We start from the raw sequence: 22,154 nt of genomic DNA on the forward strand, positions 1-22,154 counted from the left end.
TAAACTTGTTATAACCTTTCTGGCGCCGAGAGAGATTTGCCTGACCATACACAATACAGGACTCGCAAATATGAATTAAGTTCCTCAGAGATTTGTGTCAAAACCCATTTTGTTTTAAAGTATTTCTGTACCAAGTATGGTACACTGACAAACAGATTGCTTTCACTGTGACTAGGAGCTTTTTTTTTCTTTTGGGTTATGCAGTCTGGCATGCTCGAACTTTATTCAGACGGCATATTATGCTTTTGCAATAAAACAAAATCATATTGTTGCATAAATCCATGTCGAATAATTTATTATTCACTTTTGATTTGCAAAAAAAAAAGACTTAACCAACTCTCATTATTCCACCGACTTTTTCGATACATTTTAACCCATTTAATGCATCAAGGTGCATGATGTGGTTAAGAAATGGTCTGTATGAGACCTGCATGTATGGGGGAGCTTTCGCTTATAGTATGTAGTCACATAAATGATAGTATTTTTATCATATACGTCACAAATCAGACATTCGAATTCTCCGGAACCCACAGTAATAATCAAACACTGAGCAGACTCTCTGGTATATAAGGTAATTTCCACAAATGACCACTAAGGATGAATGGTGAGACACTTGATAAAGAAGAACCGAATGCATGTTGTTATGACATCACGTTTACTCATAATACATCATGAAGAAGATAGGATAGATAATGATTGCTCTGCGAGTTTCTTGTTTCTTAGCTTTAAAAAAAAAAGTAAAGAAGACTCATAGATGCCTAATAATTTGCACTGAGCTTTCATATCCCTCAGAGCAGTTTATTAAATTTGTTCTCATGCACTGTCTCGTGAATTTCCCCACAAAGGGATTAATGGTCATATGATCATCGCTGCTACCTGAGATAATCAATTTTAAAGTGCAATCCCGTATAAGTGATGCCCAATATAGCTTTAATACACAGAGAAAGGTGCACGAGCATCATGTTGGACCCACTTGTTTTATTGTATTAATTCATGTATCATCAGTTTGTTTGTTTGATTGATTTATTGTCTGTTAATTTATTGTCTGTTAGCTAATTATTTATCCTATCTTTGAATTGACGTGAATTGAATTGAAATGATAACACAATTTGATAATGTGTACTCCTCATCAGACTGCCAGAACAAGCGTGGAGACAACTGTGTGTGTGACAGGAAATTCAGGCGAAACAGCAGGAGGCGTTACGTCAACTGCGTTCCAGCAAACAAGGGCACACCAGTCTAAAACGGCTATACTACCTCTACTCAGAATGCTGCGTTATTAGGTAGGCCGACTCGTGAGTATGAGAGTCACTTTTGTTTTGTTAGTGATGCTTTTTATTCACTTCCATTCAAATAAGAATAGGAATTAAATTTGGTTAATAACACAGGAACTGATGTGATCCACACATTATACGCACGCACAAAAACACGCACCTTTACATACACACAAACGTCGCTTCGGACTGATTCAGCATCTTTGCCGTATTGTTAATGTCTGCACAGTGCTAAAATCTTTAAACAAAATCATCTCACGATTCAACGATATTGCTCTCTATTCAATTAAAGGCATAATTTACCATTTGCAGATGAAACAAAAACCCAACATTAGTACCTTAAAATAGTTCCAAATGTGAGTTTGGGATAGAAACAACCACTGTATAAATTTGAATCCATGTAACCAATGTTAGGTATCGTTTAATACACAAAATGTGAACAATAGCTATAATAACAATGTTGCCAGACTAAACCGTCTACAGTTATGGTTTAATGAGAAAATTACTGATATCTCATTATATTTTAGGTTTTATTGCAAAAATTCTATAAGGTAGGATGTTTTGTGATACAACAGACTTACACATATGCATGAAATGTGATATCTTGAACATTTTTTAAATCACTGTTCCCAAAGGTAAACAGGACCTTTAAGCATGCATAGTGCTGTTGTGTATACGTTTTAATATCACAGAGCTTTGTAACTACACTCCGGCTGACGTCATCACCACTGATAGATCATTCTCACGACAATTCATTTCTTCTTTTTTTTCTGCCACATTCACAGGAATCACTGGTTCACTGGTAGGCCTACTTCGTGATAGCAACGTATACCAGGTATATGATTATCGACCAACGGCCGTTTCAAAGACTTGAGACGTTGACGCTGCATCTAGTACAGAAAATATTTGACATTGGAAAAGATTTTTGACGTGTGAAAAACTGCCTTAATCATTAAGACATACAGAACTCATGTGTTGGCCATCCATGCATTTACTCAATAAAGAAGGAATATTTTGAAAACTTGAAACCTTGTGGTGGTACAGCGCGATCTCATTTCATATGGCTTTCTCTAGCAGTATTTGATGTTTCCATGGGTTTCCATGTCTATGTGTGGATGTGTCCTCATGCAGCTGACGGACGAGCAAGATTTATGAGAGAGATACATCTGATGTGACAGACCCGTGTGCCATCACAACACACACTCCAACTAGGGAGATGGAAAAAAAACAACAACTTAAGAGCGACGTATAGTTTTGGTTGAGACCTAATTTCAGGTTTCTAACATTTTTTGGTGAGATAATGAGAAACCTCTTATGAAATATGAAAGAACATGTAATTCCATGAGGAATTCAACGTTTATATGATGAAAATTGGTTTTGAAATGGCTGATATATCCAAAACAGAGCGATTCTAATAAAGTGTGGGACCCAACTTTTATTACGATCGCTGTGTTTTACTTTGTTTTTGGACGCCTTCAGTCATTTCAAACCTGATTTTCATCAAATAAACTTTGAATTCCTCTTAAAATGGTATGCTCTGTACTATTTCATAAGTGTTTTCTTGGTATCTTGTAAAACGTTAAAAGCACAATTCTCATCTTCACCAATACTGTACCATCCCTCTATACATATGTATACGCGTTTCGTTGTACTCGTGTATCTGAGATATGACAAGAAAATAAGGAGAGTGGAGAAAGAAGAAAATAAGGAAAGAAAGAGTTTCAAAAGAGAGTAGTACTGTAAGGTGAGTCAGTAAGGGTGAGCGTGTCTGTGTGTATATATGTGAGAGATGGGGGGGGGAGGGAGGAAAGGATTTCAAAATAAAGAGAGAGATTTGGTTGAACTTCAACAGAGGCTACTTAATACCACATGTAATGTATATCTCTTGTAGAGCACCTGTTAGGAGAATGGTAAGACCCAATACAATAAGACGCATGACATACAAATTATGTACAAGTAATGCAAGCGAGAGGCACAGTTTTGAAAAAAAAGACGCAGATTGCTATTGGCTATTGATTACCCCATGTTCTATAATATCAGTAGATTATAATGGAAACGGTTCCTCAGCGAAATCGTGAAACAATAGAATCACAGAAAATAATCTAAAAGGCTTGATGGACTGTGAAACGACTAGTTAAAGGACAATTCATTGTTTGTGATAATTATGGAAAATGTGTGAGAAAATAATGTTATCATATGTTGTCGTAATTGATGTCTTAATTCTATCATATCTCTTGAGCGCCATGTAACCCATCGCCGAATTTTCACACTCTTCCATAGAATCACGCCTAAAATTATCATATCAAAATAGTTTGTACCATCAGGAACAGAGGCAATGAGGGGCGGAGCGGGGGCTGCAGTTCCCCCCCCCCCCCCCCCCACACACACACGTACACAGTTTCGGCTCGTTAAAAAAACGCAAAAAATCGTGGAAAAATCACAACAGAATTCAAAAAGGTTTTTGGTTCCTTTTGATTCTTCCTTGTCGGGGGGGGGGGGGGGAGGGGGGGGGGCTCTTGACTTTGAAGCACCCCCTCCCCGGTCTCGCAGCCCCTCTCCCACCTGAAGATCGTTCCGCGGCTCCTGATCATTAGGCATTAAACTAGTAGTCCAAAATTTGGACACTCAGTCCCCTCAAGAAACTCTCACCCCAGAAATATTACATTATTTTTTTTTATAACTTTTCAAAATCATCCTATGTTTTTTTTTCACAAATAAATGAATATTAGACTTTATCAACATGAATATGCATGTTTTAAAAAAAAGTCGAAAGAAAGAAAGCGAAAATAAAGCCTTTTACATTTTAATCTGAGAAGAGAAATATGATCCAATATCATGATTATATAGAATGACAATAATGATGATACTACTTCCAAGGAGGTACATGGCGAGCCTAGTTCCTCCTTGCTACTATTACTACTACTACTACTGCTACTACTTCTACTACTATTACTACTACTACTACTACTACTACTACTAATTATTATTATTATTATCATTATTATTATTATTATTATTATTATTATTATTATTATTGTCATTATCATTATCATTATTGTTATTGTTATCTCTATCTTCACAAGATATCTCTTGGAGATTAATATCACGTCAAGTTCCATCCTGGAACCTTAGACTTCCAGTACTTTTCTCAGGATTCGTGCCGTCCCCAGCAATGCTGCTTTTTGGAGCGTTTGCACTCGATTTGGCACACCAACATCGTCCAAGTGCCGTCGCAGCTGCTTTGGCGTTGTTCCGAGTGCTCCAACGACAATAGGGATCACCTTCGTTCTCATATTCCACAGGCGGCGAAGCTCTCTGGCAAGGTCTTGGTACTTCTCTATCTTTTCCTTCTCCTTCTCGGCTACTCTGCTGTCTCCCGGTACCGCGACATCGACGATTGTGCACATCTGTCGAGCCCTTTCTACGACGATGATATCCGGGCGCCTGTGCTGGATGACATTGTCAGTTTGAACATCGAAATCCCACAGGATTTTAACTTGATCATTTTCAGAAACTTTCTGTGGTTCGTGCATATACCATTTGCTCTCACATGGTATTTCATGTTTTCTGCAAAGCTCCCAGTGAAGGACTTGTGCCAGTTTGTCATGTCGTCTTTTGTACTCCTTTTGCGCCAATTTACTACAGCCACATACGATATGTTGCACTGTCTCGTCTCTTTCTCGGCATATCCTGCATGTGGCATCCACATCTCTCTTCTGTATCTTGGCTTTCAGAGCATTGGTTGACAGTGCTTGCTCTTGGGCAGCGATGATCAGTCCTTCTGTCTCCTTCTTCAGTTCTCCTTTCTTCAGCCATAACCATATGTCATTACTGCTGATGTTCTCCGTCTCTCTGCAAAACTGCCCGTGCAGCTGCTTTTCTCTCCACTTTGCAGATCTTTCTGTTCGTTTCTGGCTTTTGAAAGTAAGTGGATCAATGGCGTTTACATTATTTCCACTTTCAACCAGAACGGCTCGAAGGAGTTTTTCCTCACTGTTGTTTATGTAATTGTTGAGGCTGATTTGCTCCATTTCAACGCAATCTGACGCACTCACGAGCCCTCGGCCTCCTTCTTTCCTTGGCAGGTACAACCTGTCGACATCAGCACTCATTTGGTGGGTTTTGTAGATCGAGAGCATCTTTCTTGTCTTCCGATTGTTATTGTTATTATTATTATTATTATTATTATTATTATTATTATTATTATTATTATTATTATCATCATCATTGTTATTATTATTATTCATGTAACAGTGATAATGACATTACAAATGATATTAACACTTTAAGAGAAGAATGACTAAGAGAAAGAAAGCGATAAAAAGCAAAATGTACATCCGCTTCCTCATCTCTGCACATCCAGAAAAGTCGCGATTGATTGTGAATGTGAATTCGTCCAAAATCAGTGCGCCCTCTGTTGATTTCAAAATTCCCCCATACGTCACACATCGAGAGCTAGAGAGCGGATAATTTAAAAATCTCACACAGTGAATATCGCACTGTGCATCCACCAGATCCAAGTTACGAAATGTGCACACGTAAGCTTTACCGTTATGAAGTTCGTCACTTACTAGTAGTATAGATAGATATTCTGTTGTGGTTTTACTGCATTAAAAGCAAGTTGGTTATCAGTTACCTTTATGGATTGATTCAGACGTTTTATTTGCATGTTTGGCTTCGGCTGCGAATTGCGAAGGCGGCCTCGAGTGTCTTAACTAACACGGAATCATACATATGGGACCGTTATAATATCATTATCGTTTCGTGGGTATGAAGACGCCCAAAACCCAGGTGTTGAAGGATAACGCGCTAGAATTAGATATTTTCCCAAGAAAACGCAGGTCGTTTACCAATGGATGTGGCTGTGTGTTCAATTCATAGATTGGTTTAAAGATCCATAAATGCCACATTCTCTTCTAACGTTAGTATTTCTAGCCTGGCCTGGCTGGCTGGGCTGGGCTGGGCCTGCCTAACCTAACAATTAACGTTAACGGTTAAAGTTTCTGTAACGTTAGAGGACCTACTTGTTCTAGATCTAGAGGATCTAATTACTAGATATCTACTATCTGTAATGCAAAGACTCTAACATGTTAGTCACTGTAGATTCTAAGTCCCGAAGTCACAGTGACATGCGTCAATGTGCGTTGAGTGTGTTAAAAAAAAATAAATTACAAATTCAATTTACAAAATTGGTTGGGCCGTGCGTGCATGGCCAGCTATTCTAATGCCAATTTGTTGTAATAATTGGGACTCTGGGAGTTCACGCGATCGGAGCGGCACTTTCAGCAGCTTTGATCGCGTGAACTCCCGATTATTCAAAATGGGCGTCAGTAAAAGATGATATGTCCTACCATTCGCACACGCTGCATATCAATACAATCAATAATCTTCGTTTTCGGTAAGTTGTGAATTGTGTATGTCAATATCGGTAACATAGACATGAAGTCTAATTAATGAAGATTGTCTTTAATGAGTTTGGGGGGACAAAAATGATGTCAAGTATCAAAACTCAACGCGATCGACATGTTCACTTCGTGTTCGCTTTGTTGTTGTGCACCATCCTGGTACAGCCCTGTCGCATTTTTACAGCAACTGGGCTGTGTATATATAGTTGATGATTACTATTCTTGAATGAATGCAGGAAAGCACTTCTTGCGTTGCCATTGATGTGTCTTTTTCCACAATCTTATGGGATGGTTTAGGTACAGTAGAGTTCTACATATTGTACTTCATTTGTGTGAATATATCAATTACATATTTTCTAAAGCAGCTCATAGAAAGCTAATACAGAATCCCAGTGTCGCTTTCTACGAGCTGCTGCAGGGATTATCTTTTCAAGGTTCAAGTTGACCTGCACTCGGTTCGAGTTTAGGAATTTCACTTCCACAGAAAACCCAAAGAGACATATTTCGACCTTGGTTTGACAAACCGTCACTGATGGTTGCATCGATTTTATTCATAGAACATCTTTGTTTTGAAAGTGCACATCTCTGTATTCAATATGCATTGACATCAAATTCTAGATCTATGTATGACCTGCAAGTTGTAAATATTTCCTAATGGAATGTTAACAGTTTCCCGTTTACCAGCTCAATCAACATGCAGTGGGTGAACAGAAAGAGGACTCATGTGTAAAATATATTAAAAAGTTCAAAGATTGACGTCTTTGAAGGATCATGCTGTGCAACACTTCTTATGATATCTCTACCTGCAGAGTAACCAGTGAACAAGGGTTTAAGATTTGTGAGCAAATCATGGACGTTGACCTAGAGAAGAACTTCGAGGGAATCTCTCTCACTGGAGAACACAAACAACCCTTGAAAGGTAGATCTATGGTTCGTGGACATTTTTTGATGCCTAACATGATCCAGAAGCTTTAAAAGCTAGTCCCATACACAGATGTTTTCCTTCATTTTCAGATTTATTGGGCACAAAGTATGTTTATATGTTTGTGTGCTTATATTTACAACAATAAAAATGAGACATCATTTTGTTCATCTAAGTACAGTTCTGTAGTCCCACCATGCCATGGTGCCCAAAGACCTTTCAATCTACAAAGAAGAGACGAAAAATTTTGATTTATCTGTATAAATAATAATTATGGTCCTGCCATAGTGAGATATAGAGGAAGACACACACACATGCTCTCTCTCTCTCTCTCTCCCTCTCTCTCTCTTGCTCTCACTTTGGTAGAATGACAATGCACATGGGATTCAGTACAGTGGGTATTATTTGTGATCTGTCAGTTAAGTGTCACCACTCATCACAGATGCAAATCCTTAGAAATTTCAAAGTCAAGTGATTTTGGAGAAAATAGAAAATTTTTGATTTGTTTAAAATCAAGTTTTCATATTCCAAATACTCTATGTCAAAAATCTGGTGTCAGAACTTGTTTTGAAATATGAAATGATTCAAATTTCCAAGGGTATCCTTTGCCAAGACAGGTCAGAATTCCTGCCTGAAATGGGGATAAATGAAGTCATGTTATGAAGAGCTTTTCAGAGCAGGGATGAAATCTATGTAAAGTTATTGCTTCAAATTTCAGCTCAAGATTCAGAGGAAGATGCATTACTATAATTATGCCATAAGTATTGTTTTCCAAACATTTACAGAATTGTTGTCTATTGGTATTCAAGATTTCATAGTCCTGATAAAATAGAAGAAGACATGTTACCATGTTTACAGAAATGGCAGTTTGACAAAGTAATGCTCTCAAGCCTCTCTTCAGAGATCTAATTTCTTCGTGTTAATAAGCAAGTTTTCAAAGACAAATTTGCCACAAATTTTATTATAATGATGTAACTTACGCAGTTCCCTGAACCTTTAGTAATTTCATTCCAATTCTGCAAATAAACTGATAAATGTGCTCATTCAGCCATTAAGAATTCAGCCAATCTCCAGCACAGTACTCACCTAGCACTGAAACTTACACTCTTTTGCTTTCATCTCTTCTGTTGTCACAAGAAATCCAACATGAGAATTGTAGCAGTCGTTCTGGACAGGGCTCAGAGGAGGACCAGGCCAGGGTGGCCGTCTTGATGAAGAAGGCCCGGAAAGCAGTGGAAGAGGGCCATCCCAGGGCTGCTCTGGAGATTCTTCAGCAGGCTGCCAAGATTCAGCCAACTGAGAAGGTTCAGAAGAGGATAGCAAAACTGGAGGTGGGTGCTGCAATTTTCTGCCAGAAATTTGTGTCTGTTCTTGATATCATTTACTGCTTAGGCTGGTCCATTCTGTTTAAGAATGGGAGTTCATTACTTACAATTACGTGCACTTCAGTGTGCAATGGTTATCAACATGTGGTCCAGTGGATACTACGGTGCATTCCCATTATAATGAATACAGTTATAGCAAATTTTGTTACAATGAAGTGAAAACTCAGATCCCAAAATGATCCATATATCTTTATTACTTTATCTCTTTGGCTATAACGAAATTAAAATACAATGAAAGAAAAGTGCCAGTCCCGAGGACTCTCTTATAATGGAAGTTGCATATATTCCTGTATTATGTTTTCTTCGTGATTAAAGGACAAGTTCACCTTCATAAACATAAGGATTGAGAGAATGCAGCAATATTAGTATAACACATCAGTGAAAGTTTGAGAAAAATTGGACAATCGATGCAAAAGTTATGAATTTTTACAATTTTTGTGTTGGAACCGCTGGATGAGGAGACTACTACAGCTTGTGAGTCATATGCGTACAACAGTATAAAGAAAATGTAAAGAAAATTCAACATATTTTCACTTTTTTCGCACAATAAAAGAGCACTTGACTTGCCTCTTCCTAAAGGCAGGGGGAATAATATTACCCATAACATTTGTCGGTAACGAGTCGGGGGAATGTGTACTTTTTTCAAAACATGACATTTTGTGAAATTCTCTTTATATTTTCCTTATATTGTTGTACGCATGTGACATCTAAGTTATTCACAGACTGCAGTAGTCTTCTCATCCAGCGGTTACTGCACAAAAACTTCAAAAATTCATAACTTTTGAACGGATTGTCCGATTTTCCTCAAACTTTCAATGATGTGGTCTACTGATATTGCTACATTCTCTCAATCCTTATGTTTATGAAGGTGAACTTGTCCTTTAAAATTATAGATTGATTGAGTGCAGACAAACGTTAAGTGGATGAGCAGTAATAAAAAATCACCGAGATTTGGCCCCAGAATTAGAGATAAACTAGCCTCAAAGTGAGCCATGCAATCTTTTCATCTTCTGCCAAGGCCTACCTGGCTGAGAATGGGTCTGAGGACGATGAGGAAGAGGATGATAACATGGTTCACGTGGGCAAGGGGTTCTACGTCTACAAGGACCTCTACGACAAGCTCTACGACTACCAAAGAGACTCCCTGCTCTGGTTCTGGAGACTCCACCGCAAGCAGAAGGGAGGCATACTGGGTGACGACATGGGGTGAGTTTGAGAAAGCGTCCTGAGGAGAGACTTTAGGATTATTCTTTGTTTCAAATTTTTATTTCGGGAAAATCTCAATCACAGTATCTCTGTCAGCAGCTTTCATCATTGACTACAAAGTATGCAATCTCAGAGCCACCCAAGTCTATCTGATTGTGTCAGAGAGAACATGAAGGGTTTTTTCTTTTTTTTTTCCACCATGTTCTGACAAGGAAATATAGCAGCTTGCCAGATTTGTGATCTAGTTTTGTTCTCTGAGACGCATGTAACACTTGGATATCTCCCAAAGCTTGATGTGTATGTAATTGTTGGCTGACCTGTAACTGCGACCAGCAGCCCCAACGTACAACGTACAGTGTTGGGGCTGCGCCGTTTTGGCATCGGTATTTTAATGTTGTACCAAACGGGTGCCGTTCCGGCGCTGTATTTCCTTAATTTTTCAACAAAAACTACTGGGAATACTTACATGGGTCGACTAAACCTAAATGATTCATATCGGCGACTGTTTGATGCATTTCATTGCTTATGATGCAGAAAATGCTGTCTTATAAGGCAAATATCTTCAGCTCACCGATGCTCACTAAAACTCACAATCACTTGCACATGCGCACACAATGCATTCAGTGCAGTGCATTGACAGCTGTATTACTAGTACTCGCTACAATGCTGATGCATATTCACCGTGCGATGATGCATTATTCATATCCTTTTGCGTCCGTAACGTCGACGTCATTGTTTACGCATGCGTAGATGCGTACTGATGGATATACACGTTCAAAATAGCAGCAAAGCTCTCCACTAGGGCAGACCGCCTACTCCTAAAAAATGTGGAAAATTATGCAGTTTCCAGATAAATTGGTGAGAAGGACCAAGGCAATGGGGTAGTGTATATTTCATTTTATAGTGTCACTGTGTTTATGATGGACATTTAGCCATGGTTTATTTGTGAAGTTGCCGTATATGTGGCAATAGGGAGTTGATCGTGATTCTCACTTGAACAGAACTGCGGGGTAGCCGCCAGGACCCCGCCGCAGAGCGGCGGGTCTCCGGGGCTAGCTGACCTGCAATCTCTTCAAATGAAAGCAAACTTCCCTGTTGTAATGATGATTATCAAAATAATAGAACTTTATGCACACAACTTATATTGTCTACTTATTAGGGAATCATTTGAACCAGCAAAAAAAAAAAAAAAAAAAATCAAAAACATACGTGCCCAAACAAGCCAAAACTCTACATTATAGTAAACTTGAAAAGAGGCTGGGATATTGATGCTGAGGATAAGTATCGAATATCCAGGTATGATACTGTACCTCTTCCACAGATTCAACTATTGGTACTTTCGACACTCAACACTCACAATTTTCAACGACAATAGCACTGAAACACTGGCTTAATTGTTTACATTTTTGTGTTGTTATCATTGGTTGTATGTTTGTGCCAGTAATTCACATATTGATAAATCCTTGACATTCCAGCAGAATAAGTTAATTATAACTTTCCAATGACAAAAAGAAAGAAAGTAGAATGTCACCAAAACATCAGAATTGTATCTCCATGGTACATGCTACTCCTGTTATGCATTGTAACAAAATCCATGGGCCGAATGTTTTCTTGCGTTACCGGTATATCAAAATTTCATTATAGCTGAACAAATAAAGTATATAAAGATTCACAGATAAAATTTTGAGACCTGAATTCCTCCCATCATTGTAACAAAATTTTGTTAACTTATAACCATGTTCATTACAATGAGAGTGCGCTGTTCTGCATTTTATATTTGTACAGCCTGGGAAAAACTGTCCAGGTTGTTGCCTTCCTGAGTGGTCTGTTTGATATGGAGCAAGTGAGCAGTGTTCTCATTGTGGTACCAGTAGCTCTAGTCATCAACTGGCAACGAGAATTCCAGAATTGGTAATTTTTCACCTTGTAGTTTTTCTTTTCTCGTAGAACATGTTGAATGCAATAATAATTACAATTTTTTTTTTTGTCCTGTGCCATTTGTAGATGGGAAAGCTGTTTCTTTTTCATATTCAATAAATGTATTATTCCTGCACATGCTTCATCATAGGTCAAGAGTGGGTGCTTCCTTTTGCACACATCAAGAAATAGCTGCTGCTTGAATGTTGAAATGATAATAAACAGAGACAGCAATAATAATTGCCATACCAGATAACACATTCTTTTCTTGATTTTTGATCAACTGCAACTTATGATGTAGCAGTTTCAGAAATGTATTAGAGTACTATTTGACATTAGAATTTGTATTGGATTTTTCATTAAAATTTTGTAGGTCCTATTTCTCATTTGCCAATCCCTTAATTGTCTGCAATCCTGTTACTTGATGAAAAGACTAGTTTCAGTCAAATTTGAAAATGTTTGCCTGAATTTCAAATCTATCTTATTGTAATATTTGATATGTGGTTCAAGTTTGGTGGGTATTATAACTGTCTTCCCACCACTGCTACTATCTCTTTGTATGTCACCCCACTTCCACTTTCAGACAGAAAACCCAATCAATGATCTGTGCTCCCCAGGAAAAATGCTTCTCATACTGTTCCCTCTCGGGATATGGCATATTCATATTAAGACAATTATGAAGAGGGGTTACTTGTGCTTATTTGGAAGCTGGAGGCTAGGTGATGACTTTAGATGGGATTAATGGCCAGGATATATTGATCGAAATAAGTGGGATTGACTGTCCCATCTCACCCTTGTGACAGGGCCCCAGGCATCGGTGTGTACGCTTTCCATGGTGCCAGCAAGAAGGAGCGGGAGAGGCTGCTGGAGAGAGTGCAACGAAGGGGTGGGGTCCTGATGGTCAGCTACGGCCTGGTCATGACGTGCTGGGAGCAGATCAACCACCACCACGGGGCAGAGTTTGTATGGGTGAGAGGTGGCTGCTATCTTTGTCTAGTCTTGAAAGAAGACTAGTATCATTTTGATGTACACATTGTTAAGATTCGGCAGGTGCCATGGGGCAGAGTTATGTATTGATGAGAGGGGAGTATCCTGCCTAGTCTTGTTAAACAGAACTTATGTGCATAAACCAAACTACTTGTGCTCATGTGACATTTGGATTGCCATCAAATTGTGATAAGCTTGAAGCAAGGCACATAGAAAGTGTTTTTATCTTTGCCATCCTCTGTTTGATGAAGACAGTTTTGTATTGTGAATCCTGTGAGGCTTGCATTTGTCATTACCTTTCATAGAGTAATAATATGACAGCACAATGTTCAGCCAACAGAAATTATACAGATTTTGTTTATTAAAACCCAAGAACAAAACACACACTCCCTGGTAAATCTTTTATCTTTATATGTCCCATGCTCTCACTTTCATTTGATGCTGTAATAGCTGTCATACACTAAAGCCAATAGTGCAAAAGATGTACTTCTGTTATTTCCAAAATTTCCTCACTCGATAAAAAGAAAATGATCGAGGAATGAAGGACAACAATGACATCATATCCACTTTCGTCTCATGTAGGATTATGTAATCTTGGATGAGGGACACAAGATCAAGAATCCCAACAAGACGACCAAGGCCGTCCATGCCATCTCCGCCACCCACAGGTTCATCCTCACTGGCACACCCATCCAGAACAATCTCAAGGTCAGTTGGTGTCAAAGGTCACACAAATTTCATAAATGTATCTTGGAAATTGTGGCAAGAGATGTTAAGTACTGGGAGTTCTCAACATTTTGGACAGTCTTCTGATATTTTCAGCAACATCCCCATTCATGTTGACCAAGGTATACATGAATTACTAAGGATAGTCACATTTTTTCAGTTGTGTCCGTTGTTTTTTAAGTTCTCCTTACACAACAACATTAGTTATATTTATGTCTTTATCATTGTCATTCTTGTGTTTTTTTTTTTCCAGGGAGAAGGGACTAGTGGTCGCAGGAGGGGCAAGAGACTCATCAAGTTGGCATTTATTTTTTGACAAGTTACTCTCCTCATCAGAAAAAGGAATTGTTTGTAATATACTGGAAAACAATTGAAACAAAAGATTGAGAGCTTGCAATGACACCAGAAAGGGTAGTCTTTGAAATGGTGTGTGTTTTTCCTTGCTTTATTTCCTTGTTTTCCAGGAGCTGTGGTCTCTCTTCAACTTTGTGACCCATGGTACCCTACTTGGCACACAGCAGACATTCAAGGCTGAGTATGACAACCCCATCACACGGGTGAGAGAACTGAGCAACTCTTTACACCTCTGACATTCTTTGTTTGGCACTCAATGCCGATGTTTATGAATGATTAATATTAATGAGTATATGGATGTACTGCTAGTAAGTTATTTCATTTTTAGTCCATATGATCTCGGGGTTTTTTCCTTTGTTATTCTTTGCGAGGTTGAAAATATATAAGCAAACTGCAGACAGTGTGGCAGATTGTAAACCTGCTGTTCAGTTATATTTGCATTTTTTTGAAAGAAAACTATTCTGTGTAGAATCTCCCATTCAATCTGTTGCAATTGTACAAACAATATTTTTTTTCCCACACAGTAGAATGCCATGAATTGAATGATTGAATAGAAGATAATCTGTAGAGCTCATACCAAATGGGTTCAGTGAAGCTGACTTCCTCTCTGTGGCTGATAATAGCAATAAATATAAGCAAGTGCTTGATGGTATTATGCGCCTGACATCTCACTTCCCCAGGCCAGGGAGAAAGATGCCACTGCTAGTGAGAAGTTGCTAGGCAACGAGATGGCGGAGAGCCTCCGGCTCCTGATAGCGCCGTACTTCCTGCGGAGGACCAAGGCAGACGTCCTGGAGAACAAGGGGGATGAGGAACGGGGAGCGGAGAGGGCGGATGACAATGATGAGATGGACAGTGTCAGGAGTGGCTCCACCAGAGATGGCAGATCATTGTCCCCACAGTGAGTGTCACATTTGAAATACCAACAAGAGATACCCCCCCCCCCCAAAAAAAAAAAAAATAAAATAAAAAAAAAAAAATAATAATAATAAATAAATAAAAGAAATAATAATAATAAATAAAATAAAAAGAATAAAAATGATAGATCTGTTAAAAATCTATTAGTGAACTTGCAATGCTGTTCAAGGTCTTATTTGATCTCTCAACTATCTATCAGTGAACTCTGGTCTCCGTGGTCTCCAGTAAATTTTGAACTGGTTTGAAATAGCCTCGCAGTGATTTCTGAGGGAAGCCATCTTTCAGTGGTCTTTCAGCAATCTCTCACAATCACTGAACAGTCTCATTAGTCTTTTAATGATCTCTCAAGGTATCTCAATAAATTGTCATGAACTCCTGTTGGTTGCAACTGGTCTTTCTAAGATCACGGTTCTTCAGAGGTCTCACATAGATCTTGGTCAGTCTCTTGGTCAGTCTCTCAGAGATCTCAGTTGGTCTTTCAGAGATCTCTGTTGGTCTGTCAGATGAGCTCTGAGTGATCTCTAATAGTCTAGTAGGTCTCTCAACAAATGCTCAAAGATTACCATGGTTGCTCAGAGGTCTCACTTAAATTTGCTGAAAATTGACCCCTTGGTCCCTCAAAGATCATTCAGAGATCTCTGGAGCAATTCCACATAGACATGTTTGTTTTTTTTCTCTCTCTCTCTGGTCCTGTGGAGACTGCTTAGAGATCTTATCTATTTTCCATCTTTCACTGGTTGCTCAATGGTCTCTTGTCTGTGGAATGGTGTCTTTAGTAGTCGTTATATTACTCGTATGGTTTGCTCAAGTCCAAGAGCTTTACTCCGCTTGCATTATTTTGAAACCATGCACATGGACCAAGTTACCCTTGTGTCTGTCTTCTACCTCATTTGTTTTTATTTCAGCAAAGATAGTTTTTCATGCAGATGATGTCATGGGTTTCTCCGGAATATATCTGAATGACAGTGACTATGTGGATGTTGTCCCCTTGCTTTTTCCTTTTTTTAACATATATCTGAAATTTCTTCATATCTTGAATGTTTGATTTGAGCTCAAGATAGTTTGTCCTGCACACATGTATTGCTTCAAAGTGCTTCAAGAACATATTATGTTACTTTTTTCAGCTAAGCCTCATTATTTTTTATTGTATATCAATCTGTAGTCAACCTATGCAACATGTAATTTCATTTAGAAGCTACCATCAGGGGGAGATACATTGAGATAATGTCTGATGAAAACTAACACAGTATATCTGCATGCAGCCAATATTGTGAGTTGTGCCCCCCCCCAAAAAAAAAAAAAAAAAAAAAATTCTTGCAAAATGTTTGATGTGAGTCAAAGCCAGTTTGTCAGGCACAAACACATTGTTTCAAGAACAGTGCATATACTGTTACATTGTCAGCTAAGTTCTCATTATACTTGTTCCAATCTCTGGTCATGTTATATAAATTAATAAAATTCATTTGAGAGTTCAACTTCGAGGGGAGATGCATTGAGACTGTGTCGTAGGAAAATCTAACACAGCATGTCTGCATGCAGCCAATATTGTGAGTGTCACTGGAAAGATTGTGACATGATGTATTACTTTGATGTCTATATACAGGAATGTCATCCCATCCTTGACCCGTAAGAATGACTTGATCGTGTGGCTGTCGCTGACCGACACACAGGTCCAGATCTACCAAGATTTCATCAGTCTGGACAGGGTCAAAGAGGTATGTGACAACACCCTTTGCCTTCCAACACCACAAGTATCTGCAGAGATTCCGACTATTACTTTTTTGCATTATTTTGTACTCTTCCCCCCCCCCCCCCCAAAAAAAAAAAAAAAAAAAAAAAAAAATCAAAAAAAAAATCTGCAAGTTTAATACAAAAGATGAGCATTGTTAACTAGATTGTATTACTAAGCATGTACAACGTATATTGCAGTTAGAGTAAAATTACTGTTCAAAACAAAAACAAACAAACAGAAAACTCTGCTTATCCCACTACCTCAGAATGCCATTTACAAGGTTGACATCCCTGCATCTGCCTCTGTAATGTAGCATTTTAGTAGAGCTCTGTCATTTGATATAACACTTGGTGGACCAGGAGAAAGTGCAGATAAACTCATTCAAAGACAAGTCTGGTAGCTGAGATTGATGCAAACAGCATTGTAAAAACAGGCTATTGAGGAGTGCATTTTGAATGGTGATCATGAATTTTGATGGTAATAAAAAGTGAAACTAAGAGTGAAACTGAAAATAATGATAATGATGATAACAGTGATCAGGTATGATAAGAAAAAGCTTCAGTCCTGATGGTCATTCTTAGATATAGTTTGCAGCAAGTGGCAATAGGTACACAAAATTGGCAAGAACGATGGAAAAAAAAAATCGAGATTATTGCTGTTGCTTGTGTTGAGATAACACTAACCCAAGGGGGGGGGGGGCATTTCATGAAGTGTTTTGTCTGACATATTTGTCAGATAAGTCAGACAAATTTGCTTTCAGTCAATCAGATGCAAGGATTTCAGTAGCTTATAACAGTTTGTCGGAAAAAAATATCTGAGAAAACACTTAATGAAATGCCCCCCACACTAGCACCAAACTTGAAAAGTGGAAAGTTTTTGATTACTTGTCTTGCTGCCGTTTTCCTGCTCAGCTGCTTATGACCAAACGCTCTCCATTGGCTGAACTGACCATCCTGAAGAAACTGTGCGACCACCCACGCCTTCTGTCCAAGAGAGCCTGCAGGCAGCTGGGCCTTGAGATGTCTGAAGAAGGGTAAGACAGGCTGGGCCACTGTAGTTTGACTTGTGAGAGATGTTAGCCAAAGTTGTAGCATACCTGGAGAAAAATCTGGTGTTACTCTCTAACAACATTGCCAATTTTGTAATGAAAGTAATGAAAACTGGTTTCCCGATGACAGATGAAGCCAAAGTTGAATGATCATAAAAAAAAGAAATACACAAAGCTTGTCTTGCCAAGCCTTTTCTTCAGTATTCAGTATTTAGTAATCCATCCAAACCTGCCCAGGTGTAATATTAGCAAGTCCATTCAGGTGAAGCTTAATTCCAGCAGGACAGCCATGGTGACACAATAGGGACTACAAGGATGAGGCAATCTCCATTCATTGACAATTACTTTCCAATCATCTGTGCAAATTAACAAAGAAAACTCTCCAGTATGCATGCCAAATGGTGAACAAAACACAGAAAGGGTTGAAGGGCACCTTGAAAGAACTTGACTGTTAACCTGTTGAGGATGGGCTGATTTTGCTACAACACCCATTTCCCATAGACACTTGCCCGGGTATACTCGGGACTTGTCCCCAACGGGTTAGGTACCAGACACCATCTTGATTATCCAGTATCTTCAGTCATCCCACCATGTAGATCTGCGCAATGTGTCCAAAGACGAAGCAAAATAGAACTGCAGCTAATCAGCAACGATGAAGGCCCCCCCTCCAGATCTCGCCCGTGCGATCGCGACGAAAATTGGCACACACATTGCCTATGATGTAATCTAAAGTACCACAATGTTAGATTTAAAAAAGTTATCATTTATGCTAAATTATCCTAATTTTTTCATAATGATGCATGAAATCAGACAATTTGGTGTAAATCACTATTTAAAACAAAGCTCAAAATGGGCACATTTTTGTGTAAATGTTCTTTTTAGCATCCTGAACAAATATAAGTGAAAAAAATTGTGCCATCAGATAAAATTTCTTAAGTATTTTATTGTTTCTTGAATTTCTTATGTATTTCTGTGTTTTTTCGACTTTATGTTTTTCATTGTTTTTTCGATGAAACTTGTTCACGACATTGTCCAGATCAAGAAAATATGTCATTAATTGATTTTAATCAATAAAACCCCAAAATAATCATACTTCTATGAAATTTGCCTGTAAGCACAGTTTGCATTGAAATTGTACACGAATTCACGTTTTTGAGCAATTTTTGGTCTGACATGCACGTACATATTTATGCGCAACTTCGGAACCGCGCGCCCGGACATCGCAAATTTGGTGCAAAGATGCGGGAGACTCAAAAGAAAAAAGTCAAGAAACGTCGCGGCAATAGCTTTTCGCGTTAGCGATACATCGCGCGGAACGTTGAGGGGGGGCCTCGGAGGCCCCCCCCCCTCTGCCTAGTGAGGGATAAGGGTAGTATTATTTCCCATGCCTTGTGAAAGAGGCAAGTCAATCGTTCTTTTATTATGCGAGAAAAGTGGAAATATGTTTAATTTCCTTTATGTTTTCTTTATATCCTTGTACACATGTGACATCACAAGCTGTAGTAGTCTTCTCATCCAGCAGTGACTTAGAAACTTCAAAAATTCATAAGTTTTGAATGGGTTGTCCAATTTTCCTCAAACCCTCACTGATGTGTTTTACTAATATTGCTGCATTCTCTCAATCCACATGTCTATAGAGGTGGACTTGTCCTTTGATACTTGTGTTGTCAGTACTTTCGTCCTCTTTTTCCCTCTTCTTCGAAAGACATGATGAGAATAGTGACCCACTCTCCAGTGAGATGGAGAGTGCAGCCACCAACATCCACACCATCGATGACCAGGTGCTCCTCATGGAGTCTGGCAAGCTCCAGTTCCTGGTCCACCTGCTGACCAACCTCCGGGGCGAGGGTCACCGGTGCCTGGTCTTCAGCCAGTCCCGCAAGATGCTGGACATTGTGCAGAAGGTGCTCAGGGCTCGGGTAGGTGTCCTGTTGTCATGACAACTCCTCCCTCCCACATTACCTCCTGGGATAGTGTCAAAGAGAGGAGGATACTTCTTCCGTTCAGGAGTCCTGACGATCAGTGCAGATTGCCTGGAAATACCTCCTGGTGCTAAATGACATTGTCTCACAAAAGTATTTAAAACCGTAATGGAATTTCTTTATCGAAGGTTTTTTCAACATTTGAAAGTGGCTAACTCTGAATGTTCTTAGATATATGCTATCCATGGTATGAACCTTATTCCTTTACATGATATTAAAAACTTGCTGGCATCACCAAAAATATCCAGTATTAAGACACATGATTATGTTGTTTTTATGGTGTCATACTTTGTTAGCATGTAGTGCAAATAAAGTGTAAATGATTTGTTGGCAAATGTGTTGGTCTTGAAGTCTCCAAGTCTAATCTGCTCTTGCATTTTCATGATGTCTCCCTCAATTTAATGGTGATTGAAATGCTGACCTTTTCAAACACATTTCATGATGATATTACAAAACTAAATACTGTACTAACTGAGACACTATTTATTGATTGCATTATCAAAATATGCAATTAGTGCCCATCATCAGGTCGCTTTGTTCATGCTTAATAGTATGTCTTGCGTATATGTACGCATGAAGTCCAATCCACATAATGTAGCCAGGACTACATAAACATTCTGTTAGTGTGGGAATAAGGATGGGGAATTCTCATAGATTTTGGCTTTGTTTTGTTCTTTTTTTGAGTGATGGTCACATTTAGTTTGAACTGCAAAAAGTGTAGAAACTGTAAAGATGTCGACTTTTTGTTCTTTTTCAATACCACGATGTCGTAGCACTTCAAACTGATGAGGCTGGATGGAACCATCACCAAGCTAGCCGAGAGGGAGGACATCATCAGCCGTTTCCAAGGCGACAAATCCTACAGTGTCTTCCTCCTCACCACCCAGGTGGGCGGGGTCGGTCTGACTCTGACAGGAGCTGACAGAGTCGTTATCAGTGAGTAATGTGATGATGATGGAAGATTGCAAAGGAAAAATATTTTGTTTTAACTTGATAAGTATCGCCTTAATAAACATAAGTCCATCATTCATCCTGTACTTTGATCCTGTACCCTGACTGAAGTGATTGAACAGGGCTGCTTTCACAAATTGTCACATTTTTATTAAGCAAAATATGTATGTGGCGTAATTTCTAAACCTTGATTTTACTGTGCATCAGTGTTCTTTGCTCTTCAGAGACCGACAGGCTTGGGTGTAGTGTAAGAAAGGGTCTGTAAGCCCAGTAAGAATTTTTAAGTTGCAATCTCGGTACCACTACAAATGTTGAACTTGCACAAGTCATATTAATATGTTGTTCAGGCCCTTGGTAGGGATGAATCAGATTTTCAAATGAAACTGTGAGATATTGAATGTCACCAGCATGTGGTAAACTAGACAAGATTGGAAGGTTTATGTATTACGGTTCAAAGCATAGGTGGGAACTCACAGTTACATTTTCCTTACAGTATTTTACATGGTTCCTTCAAACCTCGACCCACAGTTGACCCCAGCTGGAACCCGGCGACCGACAACCAGGCAGTGGACAGGGCCTACCGCATCGGTCAGACGCGCTCGGTGGTCATCTACCGGCTCATCACGTGCGGGACGGTGGAGGAGAAGATCTATCGGAGGCAGATCTTCAAGGAGTCCCTCACCAAGCAGACCACGGGAAGTTCCAAGAACCCTTACAGGTTTGTCTCTGGCTGTCCCACTTGTTTCTTCGCTGTAAAAATGAAGGTGGTGTGATTTCTGCCAAGTATAGGAGTTTCTCCATAGAGGTCTTTTCTTCTGAGCATGATCATAAACCCATTTCCTTTGTGAAGAAGTTACTGGAACTAGTATGCTTTGCATTGGGGCTACGAGCTGCAGATTAAACTGTACAATTATGGCAAGTGAACTTTGCTGAAACCTGATGAGCAAATTGAATGATTTCATATTCTTTGCTCTGGCATTTCTCGTGTTTTGTATAAATAAATTGTAATATCATAAGTATTATTATGATATCACATTTTCTCACATTTTCACTCTGAGAATGATATTAGAATAATGTTAGATAGTCCGGGAGGAGATGAGCAGTAGTAGAGCATACAATCTTTCTATCCCAATGTGTATTGTTTTTTGTCCCGACTTGGACATGGGGAATAACAGCCATGGTGAACTGAAGGCAGGTATTGTTGATACAGTGTACTACATGACCTACACTTTTACCATTTTGAGGATCTTGCCTTTCTCAAGAAATGATACATTTGTCCTTTCTGCCAAACCTAAAACATTTTATTTCTCTATAAAAATAACATTAGGATAATGAAAGAAATATTGG

The 22,154-nt window shown here is 39.0% G+C and overlaps 1 protein-coding gene across 1 annotated transcript in view; it reads left to right on the forward strand.

Moving 5' to 3' along the window:
- Window positions 1-7,528: 7,528 nt before the first annotated feature.
- Window positions 7,529-22,154, forward strand: part of LOC139742460 (uncharacterized) — a 36,186-nt gene continuing 21,560 nt past the window's right edge. Inside the window, exons 1-13 of the mRNA XM_071653001.1 lie at window positions 7,529-7,598; window positions 8,739-8,932; window positions 10,005-10,192; window positions 11,978-12,103; window positions 12,913-13,078; window positions 13,679-13,804; window positions 14,287-14,379; window positions 14,857-15,077; window positions 16,698-16,809; window positions 17,738-17,859; window positions 19,580-19,793; window positions 20,630-20,792; window positions 21,336-21,525. Coding sequence (XP_071509102.1) covers window positions 7,529-7,598; window positions 8,739-8,932; window positions 10,005-10,192; window positions 11,978-12,103; window positions 12,913-13,078; window positions 13,679-13,804; window positions 14,287-14,379; window positions 14,857-15,077; window positions 16,698-16,809; window positions 17,738-17,859; window positions 19,580-19,793; window positions 20,630-20,792; window positions 21,336-21,525 — 1,985 coding nt within the window. The remainder of the gene's footprint in view (window positions 7,599-8,738; window positions 8,933-10,004; window positions 10,193-11,977; window positions 12,104-12,912; window positions 13,079-13,678; window positions 13,805-14,286; window positions 14,380-14,856; window positions 15,078-16,697; window positions 16,810-17,737; window positions 17,860-19,579; window positions 19,794-20,629; window positions 20,793-21,335; window positions 21,526-22,154) is intronic.

Source organism: Diadema antillarum, unplaced genomic scaffold (assembly GCF_040938485.1).
Source record: "Diadema antillarum isolate AM-2024a unplaced genomic scaffold, OU_Dant_1.0 scf00000032, whole genome shotgun sequence".
NCBI classification, from domain to species: domain Eukaryota; kingdom Metazoa; phylum Echinodermata; class Echinoidea; order Diadematoida; family Diadematidae; genus Diadema; species Diadema antillarum.